This window comes from Pantherophis guttatus, chromosome 1 (genome assembly GCF_059756535.1).
Source record: "Pantherophis guttatus breed Tessera chromosome 1, ASM5975653v1, whole genome shotgun sequence".
NCBI lineage: Eukaryota > Metazoa > Chordata > Lepidosauria > Squamata > Colubridae > Pantherophis > Pantherophis guttatus.
This window is the reverse complement of record NC_142063.1, coordinates 40,873,629-40,888,978: the sequence shown is the minus strand read 5'-3', so window position 1 is coordinate 40,888,978 and position 15,350 is coordinate 40,873,629. Positions and strand designations below refer to the sequence as shown.

General features: G+C 37.4%; 1 protein-coding gene across 2 annotated transcripts in view; it reads left to right on the top strand.

Moving 5' to 3' along the window:
* Positions 1 to 13,145, top strand: part of WDR25 (WD repeat domain 25) — a 68,886-nt gene extending 55,741 nt beyond the window's left edge. For both annotated transcript variants that reach the window (XM_034418470.3, XM_034418471.3), the window contains exons 5-7: positions 4,408 to 4,578; positions 9,592 to 9,732; positions 10,606 to 13,145. In XM_034418470.3, coding sequence (XP_034274361.2) covers positions 4,408 to 4,578; positions 9,592 to 9,732; positions 10,606 to 10,827 — 534 coding nt within the window. In that variant the 3' untranslated portion in view covers positions 10,828 to 13,145. The remainder of the gene's footprint in view (positions 1 to 4,407; positions 4,579 to 9,591; positions 9,733 to 10,605) is intronic.
* Positions 13,146 to 15,350: the final 2,205 nt, after the last annotated feature.

The following is a 15,350-nucleotide window of genomic DNA, read 5'->3' as shown; positions in this document are numbered from 1 at the left end:
CCTCCCTTGTGCCTAATAGTATGATTTATTATCACAAACATAAATTCAAATCTCCAACTATTCTTTGCCCTGATCATAACTTTTAGGAGTGAGCACATTTACTTTTAAATTACGTGATTTAGATATTATAGAGAAATTGATTTAATTAAAGATAATAGTATCACTCTGTGCCTCTAGAATGACTACAAGGAGTTAAAAAAAGATTACAGGCTTACAAATAAAGGCTCCTCCATTTCTTACATATGGAATATATGCTTGTCAAAGAGAAGACAAGGCAATAATTCAGAGGTAGTGAAGTGATACTGATGGACTCCAGCCACAATCATCAATTTATTTGAAAACAAATTTCCTGACATTTACTGAATTCTCAAGTTTACTTGGGTTTGTTTGTTTTTTTGGATGATGGACGCTCTTCCAAACAATAAATTAGTAGCATAAAATGTTACCCATTATCTGTATTTTCTGAGGAAGATTTGGGGCCTATTGTGGCCTTCTTGTAAATAAAGATGATGCCAAAAGCTGGTGCTTGTCTTTCCAGCATTTTTTTTTAATTCAGAAGAAGCAAAATGCTGCTGTGTTCCTTCCCAGTCCCTTGAAGTTGACAGATGAACAGCACAAAAATAGTGCTTTGACTTCAGCTTTTTCATTTGTTCATAACGTTCAAAGTTCCTCAACAGCTTTCATGTGCCTGAATGATCTTTTATGGTTATATGGTTAACAGTTGTGTGATCAGACAGGTGTATGAAGGTCTGTTTGCCTTGGAAAGATTAACCAGCACCCATTTTAGCAGAAACCAGGATCAGATAAACAAGAATAATCAAAGAAGAAGAAAAAAACTTCATTCAAAACAACAACAATCAGGAAGAAACAGTAATCTAATCAGAGTAGAACAAGCTATCACATATAAACAGTCAACAAACTTTATTTTGCCATGCGTTGATGCTGGTACCTAGCCTACAGAAGGGGAAGCAAGCTCAATAAACAGCAAGAACCCAACACTTATAAACTTAACAGACATCCATCCTTAGATCCATTAGCAAAGATGTGGGAACCTGTGGGCTACATGTGGCTCTGAGGTATCTTTTCTATAATCCTTGGAATAGAAACATGTTCCTAACATGAAATTTGGCACCAAATGACAATTTGACAAGATTTTTCATAGTTCTCCCATGAAATAAAGTGTGTCTCTTGTCCCTCGGATGAATAACAGTTTTTGTCTTTTATAACAGCATATCCAGAGCTCCTAGAAGGAGAGGTGCATCTATCATCAAGGCAACAGAATAATTATTCTTTGTCCTTTAGAGTAATTCTAATTTTGGCTTCATCACTATGATAAACTTCACTTGAATAAATTTGTGTATGCTGCCAGGACTTTTGACTGCCTCATTGTCTTTTCCAGATTGGATGCAGCCAATTAGCCCCAACATGGAATTACATTTCTGTTTATTACATTTAACATTTCAGTAGATATAGTTGCCTTTGAAGTGATTTCACTTATAAATGGTTTTGATATAATAGGAGGCATTTTTCTGGATAAATATTCCATGTGTTTGTCTCATTTAAACATTTTTTTTTTGGTTGCCATAGGCTATACACATGCTGTAAAGTTAAAAAAGATTGCAACCCATCTTAACTTATTTAAGATTCTTCAGAGAGAGACTTAGTCAGTAACAGAGCTTGCTTTGCACGTAGACCAGGGATCTCAAATTCAAATTGTCTCGAATGCCATATTAATGCCATATTAGTTTGTTAGCCTGAAGACTGCAACTGTGAAGTTCTATTCTTATATTGATTCAAAATCTCTAGTGAGTCAAACAGGGAGAAAATAAAAAGTATAATAATATGTTATTAAACATACACTTATTAAATAAACTATTTTTTACTGCAAAGCACTACTTGTGAATAAGAGCTGCATTATAGCCATTTCACTTTGACCATTTGGCTGGCAGTGTTTTCTACTAGCTAAAACACCATCTTATGTACTGTACATGTGGGTGGGTATATTTCAAGATCATATCTAGGACAACAGAATCCAAGAAACCTGTTCTAGAACTGTCTAAATCTTCTTTGCTTGCTTGTCTCAGCATCATTTATGAGCAGCCAAGGAGGAGGTCCAGGGGTGGCTGTCTCTGTTGGACAAGGAATGGGAAAGATAGTGCCAAGCAAGCAAGATTTGTTTCTTACACAAAGACAGCAGAGAGCCACACCTGGACCTCCTCCTTGGCTGCTGCCTCCTCTTCCCCCTTGGTCAAGCCCTGTCTGCTTTGCCCTACTTGGGCCTCCTTGCTCTTCCAACCCAAAGACTTGGTGCAGTCTTAGTGCTGCTTGCTTGCAAGAAGTCTCAGGGTTTTGACAATGTAGCCTGGCCTGCCAGGAACTACTTTTCCTGGGAAATCTGCTGAGGTAAATTGAAGTGAGACCCTCTACTGCTGTTCTTCCAGGAGAATCTCCCATGGCCCCCTCAGAGCCCCAGCCTTTTCATCAGTATAGGTGCCTCCAAAATATTGTAAGTCTCAGAAAATGACTTGCAATCCACGGGCCACGTGATGGAGAGTCTTTATTAGACAGTTTTTAATTCAGTCCTGGGCCAGTCCACAAAAGTCTGGAGAAGAGCATCTGAAATTTTGGAAAAATGTAGCTAAAAGAACCAATCCTCTGTCTGTAAGTTACTTTATGTGTTTCCAAGATTGTGTAACAGGAAAAAATAAAAAAGTAAAAAAAAAAAGTATGTGTGGCCTATATACTAACAAACAAATCCTTTTCCTTATTATTGGTACCCTTACTCACATAGTGAGTGATGTTTATTTTCGATCTTTTATTTTTGGCCTCTCTTATTCTAGGATTTGCAGTTGCTACCGCTTTGCTTCTTTCCCCCCCTCACCTTTATGTTCTCTCTACAGCTAATTAGCTTCTGTCACTCCACTTGCTTGTCTAGCATTCTCTGCAGTTTCATGCTTTTTCCCATCTGATCTTTCTAACTTCTCTCCTTTCCAAAGATTCCTGTTGCCAAGCAACAATTTCCTGTACAATGTGTTTATTGGAGTGGTCCCTTTCAATCAGAAATCTACAAATTCTTTGTGCAGCTTGAAATCATTCAAAAAATTTGTGGCAGTTTGTTGATACTCATGGAGGGTTGCATCAGGGTTGTGTTTCACCTCGGGGGGCCAGGATGGGCGTGGCCAGGGTGAGTGTGGCCAGCATGATGTCACTTGTGTTGGGCACCTGTGATGGCTCGAGCGCTCTGCCAGTGAAAACAGACTCCCGAGCTCTGTTTTTGGCTGGGATGGCCTTCTGCAACCCTCTGCCAGCGAAAATGGAGCTTGGGAGATCCACAGGCAGCCTTCACAAGCTCCATTTTCACTGGCAAGGTACTGCAGGCCAGTCCTTTGCTGTTTCCAGGATGGTCCTGTGGGCCAGATGAAAACACCTCGCAGGTCAAATCCAGCCCCGGGCCTTGAGTTTGACACCCCTGCTCTAGAGACTTACATAAGTTCATTCATGGTGGTGTTTTTACTACCAAATCTTGCCCCAGTTGTAAACTCATCTGTTTATGTTAGTAATGTGACTTACTGGAATATAGGGGCAATATAGATATACAGATAGTCCTCCACTTATGACCACATTGAGCTCAAAATTTCTGTTGCTAAACTAAACAATTGTTAAGACAATTTTGTCTCATTTTATGACTTTTCTTGCCACAGTTGTTAAGTGAATCATTGCAGTTGTTAAGTTACTAACAAGGTTGTTAAATGAATGGTTTCCCCATTGAGTTTATTTGTCAGAAGGTTGCAAAAGGTGATTACATAACCCCAGGATACTGCAAAAATCATAAATACATGTCAATTGCCAAATTTTGATCATGTGACTATGGGAATGCTGCAATGGTCATAAGTGTGAAAAATGGTCATAGTCACTTTTTTCAGTGCTGTTGTAACTTTGAACAGTCACTAAATGAACTGTTCTATTTCAAGGACTACCTATATATTTATATAGATATGACCAGTGGTGGGATTCAAATAATTTAACAACCGGTTCTCTGCCCTAATGATTTCTTCCAACAACCAGTTCACCAAACTGCTCAGAAAGTTGACAACTGGTTCTCCCGAAGTGGTGCAAACTGGCTGAATCCCACCACTGGATATGACATGTCGTCTGAATGGCATTAGAAGCTCAATTCTCCCATTTTATACCATATCCATCAGTTAAGAGGCAGTATTTCTTTACATTTCTTTGAGTGGCAGGTTTCATTTACCTAATCATCCTAAAATGGCCTTTTTCTATTTGTCAGAGAAGGGAAGTTGGAAATCACTTGAGAGGGTTATGCTATATTCATTTCCTGATGAAAGAAGATAGAAACATAATGAATTAACCAAAAACATTGTCTTTTTTGAATTTTTAAAACCATAGGTTATAAAAGTCTACAAAGCCACAGTTCAACAAACCTTGGATATCATGTTTCTCCGTGAAGGAAAAGAATTTTTTACCAGCACTGATGCAGTGAGCCAAGATTCAGCTGATCGCACCATCATTGCCTGGGACTTCCAAACTGCTGCAAAGATCTCCAATCAAATTTTTCATGTGAGATAGATATTTACTTTCTTATTTATTATGAGAGTTCCTATATTTCCATATATGAAAAATTTATCATGAACAGCAATCTGTTTGGGAAGCAGTTGAAAGAACTTTGTTGTGTTTCTAAAATGATCACAAAATAGGATGACTTTAGAAAACTCAAGTACAGCCCAAAGTCAGTTGAACCCCTGTAGAAACAGCATAGTAGTCATGTACTTCAGTTCACTGCATGTTTATTTGGAATGTTTATCTACCCCAAGAAATGTCTTGGAATTATACTTTTAACAAAGCTGTGGTCTTTGATTTAAGACATTATTATTGTGCCAGGAAAGTAAAGCTTTCTTTGTCTCAAACCATCTACCCAAGTATTAAAGATATCGTCAGAGGGCTTTCTCTAAGTCTACATACTATCAGAAGCTAAGCAATTGGTTCTTGGAGTGACACCTTTTTTTTTTTTTTGCATAAACATTTTCTCCAGCTTTGTATCTCAAGTGAAGACCATTTTTGCTGAGTCATTTGCAGACAATTGTATTGTAATCTGCTTCCCACCGCCTTCCCATGATCCTTATTTGAACTGCTTTTCTTTCTGTAGTCCCTGATGGTAGTGTGTGATCTTCAAAAGTTGAACAAGGTCAGAGCTGATTAAAACTTGGCGGAAAAACCATCAGAAATCGTAAAAAAAAAAACAAGAGAGAGAGAGAGAGAGAGAGAGAGAGAGAGAGAGATACAAGGCAGAGAGGAAGGAAAGGTTATTTGGGGACTTTCTCACAGAATGGATAATCATTCTTTTGTTGAAGAAAAGTCTTTCACAAATGAAGGCAAATATACATGCCCCAGGATAATGTTGCAAGATTAAATCTGGGTCAGTTACTGGGACCAGAAGTTTACTTTTCCGACCTTTTTGACTCATGGTGGAGGGCATCTTCAGGGAACATTTCTCTACTGGAATATGTGCTTTGGGTTATTCTGTGAGTTGTATTTATGGGCTGCCTTCCTATTGGTTGATTGGTGTGTTGATGGCTGGCAATTGGTTGTTTCTTTGTAACCACCAGCTTATCAGGTACTTAGGAGCAGAGGGTTTGGCAGCACAAGGAAACAACAGCCAATCGCCCGCCATAAACACAGCAATCAGCCTATAGGAAGGCACCATATAAATACAATTCACAGAATAGCCCAAAGTACATACTGTATGTCACAGAAGTGAGTACACCGCGTCACATTTTGTAAATATTTAAGTATATCTTTTCATGTTGACAACACTGAAGAAATGACACTTGGCTACAATGTAAAGTAGTGAGTATACAGCTTGTATAACAGTGTAAATGTGCTGTCCCCTCAAAATAATGCAACACACAGCCATTAATGTCTAAACTGCTGGCAGTTGATGAGAAAGACTGTTTGAGACCTGTTACAATAAAGGCAGACTAGTTAATATTGAACTGGAGAAATAAATATTTTAAAAAAGAATTCTGCATACTAAACCGTTTAAAGATAGTTTTTAATTTTCTTTGATGTACGTAGGCTGTGCCCCCTGTGAGACTTGAGAGATATTTGAGCGTTTAGAGCCCTTCTCCCTGGCATCCAAAGCTCATATCCTTCTATTAAAAAAAGAATATACGGCAGTGTTGTATATGCATCACGCCCGCACAATTGCTTCACTTGTGTGTGCGCGCACTCTTCTGCGCATGCGCAGATCACCTATGATGATCCAGGTCAGTGGGCGGAGCCTCCTGGTCTTGCGAACCGGTCCAAACCAGGGGCAACCCACCACTGGTATGCATGTATATACTCATTTAGAGAGCCTTATTTCTGTGTCTTGTTGAGGGAAAGATTTGGAGCTTTAGAATAACTAAGGCATTATCTACTGTCAAGCCTAAACATGTGAAGAAGACTTCTTTGAAGATGCTGTCCATTTAATGATTTTAAAAAGAGGTCTTATACATTCCTTAGGGAAGGATACTAATCTCAATTATAGCCAAACCTCTGTATAAAGTCAGTGCAAGTTTAGTCTCTTTTGAAATGCAAAGAATAAAGTCAGTTGGTATCCATTCAGTTTTGAAAAGGAGAAATTCTGCCCAGGTAGAAAGTGGAGTGTATGATTTAATAACACGTTCCTATCACCATCTTCCAAGGTGGCCTTTGTCCAGTTTTGCAGATGTACAGTTCTGTGTAAAAGCTGTTGTAGTTGATTTGGCATTAGCACTTCAAAAGGAAAACAGTTCAGTGAATAAAAAACTGCAGTGTGCTCAGTTTTGATGTATTTAGAAACTTTTACAAGATGATTTTCTCTGGAGAGGAGAATGGGGTAGTTTAATACTCTCCCCAGAGGAAGTATGAATTTGAGAAAAATATCTCACTTTATAATGCCTTGGTAAGACCATACTTGGACTACTGCATCCAGTTTTGGTCGCCACAGTGTAAAAAAGATGTTGAGCCTGTAGAAAGAGTGCAGAGAAGAGCAACAAAGGTGATTAGGGCACTGGAGGCTAAAACATATAAAAAACGGTTGCTGGAATTGGGTATGTTTAGTTTAATGAAAAGAAGGGGTAGGGGTGACATGATAGCAGTGTTCCAATAACTCAGGAGCTGCTGCAAAGAAGAGGGAGTCAAGCTATTCTCCAAAGCACCTGAGGGAAGAACAAGAAGCAATGGATGGAAACTAATCAAGGAGAGAAGCAACCTAGAACTAAGGAGAAATTTCCTGACAGTTAGAACAATTAATCAGTGATACAACTTGCCTCCAGAAGTTGTGAATGCTCCAATACTGGAAGTTTTTAAGAAGACAACCATTGGACAACCATTTGTCTGAAATGGGGGTTGGACTAGAAGATCTCCAAGGTCCCTTCCAATTCTTCTATTCCAGTGATGGTAAACCTTTTCAGCACCGAAAGCCCAAACCGGAACGCACAGGCATTTGCATGCATTTGCACACGCCAGTCAGCTGGTCTTCAGGTTTCCGGCACCTGCATGTGTGCCGGTCAGCTGGTCTTCGCACTGGAAACCCGAAGACCAGCTGGCCGGCATGCACATGTCTGTTTTTCGCCATTTTTTGGGCTGTTTTCAGGTTGTTTTCTGGTGCCTGTGAAGACCAGTTGGCGCAGAATAGCAGCTGGCAATGGTGTGCGTGCCCCCAGAGAGGGCTCTGTTCTGTTCTGTTCTGTTCTGTTATTCTCCTCTTCTCTTCTCTTCTCTTCTCTTCTCTTCTCTTCTCTTCTCTTCTCTTCTCTTCTCTTCTCTTCTCTTCTCTTCTTGACTCGACTAGACATTTTCTGGCTTCAACAAGTGGTCAAGAAGAAATGAAGCCTGGCACTTTGCATATAAAAAGCAAAGGCTCTGAAGCTCAGTTTTACAACAAACTTCGTTTAGAAACATTTTCCATTCAGAATGGGACAACTCGCCGTGGCCAACTCGCCATAGTCAACTCATTGTGGCACAACTCGCTGTGGGACAATTCAATAAGGGATAACTCAAGAGAGGGACAAGTGAATTCCAGTGGGCCTTGTCTTGCTTTAGGTTTGAACCTTCTCAAGTTAGAAGTCTTCAAGTCTCCACGCTCAGGTTCACCCCAGCTTCTCTTGAGTTATCCTGCATTGAATTGTCCCACAGGAAGTTGGCTGCAGCGAGTCAGCTGGGGCAAGTTGGTCATGGTGAAATGGATGGGGCAAGAGTGCTGGCGTGTTATCCTAGACCCTTTTCCATTTCTATTGTATTTGCTATTTTCAGGGATTGCTAAATTTTGCTAAAGCATTGTTTTCTGCTTTTTCACAAGACATTTTGTGTGAATTTGTAGCATCCTCAGAATAAATGTATGTGCTGTAGATAACATTTAAGTATATCAGTGACCCCTGAAAATTTTCACTTATTTGGGGATGGTGAACAACAAGGGAAGGAGAAATTTCATTAATATTTCTGTTTTATTCTCCAACAGGTTAGTTTTATTTTCCAACAGGTTAGGAATAGAGCCAAAATGAACTTCCTCAGAACATTCCTGACTGAGAAATTTTTGCCCAGTTAATACTGAATACAGTGATATTTTCATACAGATATGTTATTGAGAGAAGTTGAGGCCTTAAATCAAATTAATAGGAGTCAAAGTCATAGTAACTACTTTCTTCATTAATAAGTATTGCTTTGTGTCTCAGACGGTTTACTCTATTGTGATAAAATGTAGGAGGTTAGTAGAGTTCATAAAATATTATCCACAAGGATTAAGTAAATCTGCAATGGTTCATATGAGCATAAGGAGAGAGACACATTTTCAGAAAATGAAATCTATTTTCCAAAACATTTCAATTTAGCTTAATTTTCTGTACACTCCGTTATTAGCAATATATGGAAATTCCTAGGTGAGGCAGGTGGAAATAAATTCTTTTTTTTTTTGCAGGGGTAGGGTGGGGGTTCAATTGTTTCAGGTTTGGTTGCAGTAGACAGACTACCTTTTTGTGTTGAGACATTGTTTGTATAAGCATTTTTGCCAGCCTCTAAAGGTTGAAGATGGCGTTATAGTGATGCAGATATATCACTGAATAGGAAAGGGTAAACATTTATTTGAAGGATTTGAGGTTTTATTTTAAAAATAAAATAAATACATAAAATTGGAGAATTGATATTAGGGCTGTGTAGCACTTTGGAAATAATTCAGAAGAGAGGTTTTGGAACATGTGGGAGCATGAGTGCAGCGCTTGTCACAACTGTGCTTTTTCTTGGAATCGTGCAGTTGCTCTCTACAGCTGCCATGTGATCCTGGGGGAAGAATGGCAAGCAAGACCCTACTGTCTATCCCCTCCCTTGCATATCAGGGCATATTTTTTGGATCTGAATCTAAAGCACAATCACAATCTTTCTTGACACCCCTACATCATATTCTAAACCTGTTGTTGGATCACCAATTTTTTTGAAGGTGTTGATTTGGGGAGAATCTTGAGGGCCACAAACAGAGACTGATATATCATATGACCTGCAAGCATATATAGTTTGATTCAGAGTCTGTGAACATTTTCTTTCTAATTTTCTTTGCAGGAACGTTTTACCTGCCCCAGTCTTTCAGTTCATCCTAAAGAGCCTGCCTTTGTTGCTCAGACAAATGGCAACTACATGGCTTTATTTTCCAGCCTGCCACCTTATCGAATCAACAAAAAGAAGAGGTTTGAAGGGCACAAGGTATCAATGGGTTTTATTCCTTTTATGTGCCAAATTATGTTACTGCTTTTCAATAGGGATACAATTAAATAGACTTCAGTACTATTGTCTGTAGTTTATTTAATGTAGAATTTAAATTGCAGTAAAGTAACTAAAAGCATTATTAGTTAGTAACTAGACAATCCGTGACCCCTTGGGTCATCATTTCAGAAATATTTCCTTACCAGATTCTTCAGTGACTTCAACAGTGAAAGTATTTCTAACACACTGCCTTGAAAATAGTCATGTTGATCTGTATAGCAAACATATTTTATGACATTTTGTATTATGTCATAAACTGTTTTATGGTCATATTTGTCATAAAAGATTTTAGAAAATTAGCCAAATTTCAATTCCACAGGAATCCTGAGTCCCAGATTTTGGGTTTATTATGGGAGTGAACCCATTTGAGGTTCCTTGGTTTAATAATTGGTGCCTTATAATGCAATATTTCACCCAATGCAATATTATTATTATTATTATTGTTATTATTATTATTATTATTAATATTTCACCCAAGGTTACAGAAAGAGAGTTTTAGTGATAGATGATATAGATAGATAGATAGATAGATAGATAGATAGATAGATAGATAGATAGATAGATGATAGATAGAGAGAGACAGACAGACAGACTCACACAGAGAGAAAGGCTTGTCACATATTCAGCAACTATTCTTAACAATGACAAGTCTAAAATGGGGCCATCTTATTAAATGCCTAGGGAAGTGATAAGGCCATTATGATACAAATTGACATGTTTATTATAGTGTAAAATTTCAGGAAGCTATAGATCATATTATAATTCATTAATGAACATCTTGAATTATTTACTCTTAATTCTTGACTCAAACAGGTTGAAGGATTTGCTGTAGGCTGTGAATTTTCACCCGATGGAACACTTCTTGTGACAGGGAGTTCAGATGGAAAAGTATTTTTCTACAATTATCGCACAGCTCAAATTCTCCGTACCATGACAGCACATAGTCAAGCCTGTGTGAATGCAGCCTACCATCCAGTCCTTCCATCGCTCCTTGCCACCTGTGCCTGGGATGGGATAATCAAGATCTGGCAATAATAGGAAAGTTAGATAGCCAACTGGCTTTCCAACTTCGTAAATATACTTTTTTTCCTTGTAGTTTCATTTCTTAGAACTTTTATGTTCTGTATAGTGGTATACCAAATCAGTGCTTCTCAACGCCAGCGACTTTATGATGTGTGGACCTCAAATCCCAAAATCCCCCAGGCAGCATGCTTGCTGGGGACTTTTGTGAGTTGGTTAACATATTTAGAGTAGCTAAGATTGAGGAATACAGTATTAAACCAATTTTACTGTAATGTGACTACATGAGGCAGGAAATATAAAATTCTCCAGTCACGCTACATAAATAATTAATTTGCCTAGTGCCATTTTTGACTCATACTTTGCCCTTAGCTGTTACCCTTCTCCAAAGAGTTTTTTTTTGATGCTGTTGGAGCTGCAGTATTCTTTTAAACAGCTGTTAAATATATAGCTACTACTAGCTTTCTCCAAGTTTTTGTTGCAGGGAATTAGGACAATATGAGCTAGATTGAAAAAGGAATTAAAGATTAACTGAAGCCCTAAATCTATATGTTCTGCCTGTTTTAATTGGATGTGCAATGCACAAATTTAATGGATAGAAGTAATTAAAAGAAATTCAATATCATTCCAAATTCTTCCGGCTGCCTAGATTTTTTTAATCACTCTTGTGTTACTAAATCACCACTCTTAGATTAAAACTTAACTATTCTTTAGCTTCCGTCACTGCTTTACCCTTGTACTATTACTTAATCCTGCAGGCTTTTCATCCAATTTTAATGGAGTCACACTATGCTAGAACTGGTGTAGCTATGAAGGCTTTTCTGAGTAATGTGGTTAGGGGGTCCTTGGTGCTCTCTCAGCTTGCTTGTTTTCTTACAGATGTACTAGCACTGATTATGTTGCCTAATTAGGGTAATGAAACACCTGCAAGAAAACAAGCAAGCTGAGAGAGCACCAAGGACCCCTCATTTCAACCCCAAGGTACAAATATTTTCCTTTATTGGTAATGTGGTTAGGATCTGATTCTGATATCTTTATGGTCACATGAAGCTCAAAGAGATTTGGATGCTTGAGAATCTCCATAAAGATTTATGACAATATACATGTAGGTTGATACTTGCAATAAAAAAAAAATCTCAACGATTTGCTTATATATAATTTTAAATAGTTTTCTTATAAACTATTTTATAACATATAACTATTTACAAACCTAAAAGCAATAGCATTTCTAGCTCCATAGCTATTTCCAGTTTGCTAAGCTCAAGGATATAGTATGCTTCTTTTTCCAAGATCACACTTTTCTTCCTGATTGGGAGCTGATATATTTAATTATAATAATGGAACAGTTTTTGTTGGTGCCTTGCATTAATGTAAAACTTACTCTGAAGGAACACATTAGTTTTCTACAGGATGTAAGAAGAGGAGAGTAAAGAGTTTTGTTGCTCCATGGAAAAATATTGCAGGTAGCCCACCAGGGCCACACCTAATAATTATCTTTCACATACGGTAGCCAGGAACAGAATCACTTAGAAAATGTATCTGGTTTTTCTTTGTAAAATACAGAGTGTAATTTTATATTTTGCTAAAATGTGCAAAATAATATACATGTTACATATATAATATAATGTTACATAAAAATTAAAATTTCAAAGTACCCAAAATGTAACTTAAAAGTTTCCTGTTGTAAATATATTTTTCTAAAATACTAACTGTAAAGTACTCATTATCAAACCTCTTTGTATATTTTTATTGACTGAATGTATCTATTGATCAGCTTTCCTGTGCACAGCAAGACAAGCATTCACTAAGATTAACAGTCTTTTATTTTTTAAGTTGTTTTAACTTAACATGCATTTAATAAGTTTCCTGAAACATAAATTTTAACAGAATTTTTATAATTCTTGGTCAATGATTGCCTTGTTTGAAGTTACAGTCACACTGAAAAAGTTACTTTATGACTGGTTCCCAAACTGTGACCATCACAATATCTCAATGGTCACTTGATTCCCATTTGTGCACTTTACAGCTGATTTCCAACAAGCAAAGTTAATGAAGAAGCCACCTGTGAAATTGCAAGTTGCAGTAATGAGATGATTCACTTAATGACCATGTCATTTAATGACGAAGTTGCCAGGCCCAATTGTGGTTGTTAAATGAGGACTAACTGTTCTTCCCTAGGAATATGACGTGGAGTTCTGTATTTCTTTTATTTTATTGTTTTAAGGTAATCACTTAGTGTAACACTTATCTCTGAAGAATTGTCAAAGCTACTTATAATTTAATATAAAAGCATAATAATAAAATGCCATTAAAAGAATCTTCTTCCAAAAGCAGCAACTGGGCTAACCTGAAATCTGTGGAGTTATTTTGTAGAGTGAGAGCACTTTCTGTATGCCTTTCAGTCTCAGTGTAGCTATAGTTCGAAATCCAAGAAACCAAAATTGAGATTAGATAAGGAAACCAGTGGTACCCCAAGAAGGTAGGAAAGGGCTGTGTTGTCATAAGTATATCACATCTGGGCTACAAAAATCAACAAACTATAAAGGTTACACAAGCAATCCAAACCCTGAAATATAAGTCTATTTGTATGGAAGGGAGAATACCATCTACATTAATAAATCAATAATCTTTGAACCTAAATTGTAAGATTACTACATCCAATAGCCAATGATTTCTGTTTTCCTAATAAATACAATCTTCTCCTAGGCTTCAAGAGGATCTTCAATTCTCTGGATCAAGTTTTTTTATATAAACTATAATTTATATAAATATAAGGTGCGGAGGGAGGATTGAAGAGAAAGAAATTGTGAACTTTTAAAAAGTAGTGTACTTGTTCTTTTAAGAGTGAACTGATTTATTTTAGTTATTATATCCAGAAAAGTACTTTACTAGTGTACAGTACTTCACCAATAATTATGGTTGGTCCTTGACTCACATTTCCTACATAGAAGTTACTGATTTAATTATCTTGATAGAACACTTCATCACTCTGTATATACAATTCAAGTAATGCCACTTTGGAATTATTCTAGATCAATCTCATTACCTCAATTTTTTGCAAGTAAGTTTTGGAAAATTTACAGTGTACTTAATAATGTTGCACTTCAGAGGTTGTCAATCTTTTCAGACTATGGGAACCTAATTAAAAGAAAAATTATTGGAATCATAGACCAAGAGGAAATGTTCCAACGATAGAATTATTTATTTAGTGTGTGGCAAAAATGTTAAACATCACATACAATTACATTCTCAATGAGCAAATGTGAAACTGTTTACTCTCTTTATAAATTCAAAGGTAGACTCTTTATCTAGTCAATACATGATGGAGTTGCATACAGAAAGTTTGTGGGGTTTCCCTGATGTTTGGTGCTCAACAGCTTGTTCGTTTTCCTGCAGATGTTTCATTACCCAAATTAAATTTATATTTACCAACAAAGAAATAAAGGGAGATTAGTATAGATCTATTTCAAGCCATTTAGCTCTCGTCAGATAGCCATACCTTCTGAGATTCGAACCCTAGCTGCTTACATATTATGTAGATGTATTGACCTCTAAGCTACAGGCACTCCTTGCTTTGTCAGCTATACGAGGGGAAAGATGTTTTTTTATCAGGGCAATCTGGTCTACCCAAATATGGGACGAAAGTGGAAGCAGTATGCTCCGTCCCATATTTGGTTAGACCAGGTTACCATGATAAAAAACACTTAATTACCCAAATTAGGTAACAGCACTGATGATGTTACCTAGTTTGGGTAATGAAACCTCTGCAAGAAAACAACCAAGATCACCAACGACCTCTCATTTGAGCTACAAATTCTCTACAATTCTACAAATTTTCCCCATTTATGGAGGAGACTACAGTAGTGAACCTGTCATGTTGAGTCCTAGTCTTAGTGAGCATTGACTAGGTTTTATGGGGTAGATTCAGTGGTGGATTGCCCCCGGTTCGCACCGGTTCTATAGAACCGGTAGTCAAACCGGCGGGAGGCTCCGCCCACTGACCCTGACGTCATCAGAACACTTCTGCGCATGCGTGCGGCCCCATGGCAAACCGATAGTAAAGGTAAGTAGAACCCACCCCTGGGTAGATTGAATCCTTTTGGTTCAGCTGTAAAACAGGGAACATTGTGACAGTCTGGAGGAACAGTAGAGGACCATTCTTGTGCCCAGGCTGAAGCAGATAATGATATTCTAATGATAGAAATTGGCAGTAAAGCAAAAAATAAAACTGATTATTGTAAATGCAAAATTAACATTTTGAATGTGCAAAAAACAAAACTTTAATTTCACAATTAATTTGGGAGATTAATGCTTTAACCAAATAGATCGATATTCAATTATTAGGTGTGATTGCATTCCTTGGAAAAAAAAGTTCAATATTTGGAATAATTGATGCTACTTGTAAGCAGAGATCATCTTTTATACTTAGTCTGTTTCTGTGCTGGCTTGTTCTCTTTCAAAGGTATGTTATTGCAAATGGCATAAGATATTTCAGTCTTGACAGGCAATATTTTTTTTAGAAGCTCTAGCCAGAAAAT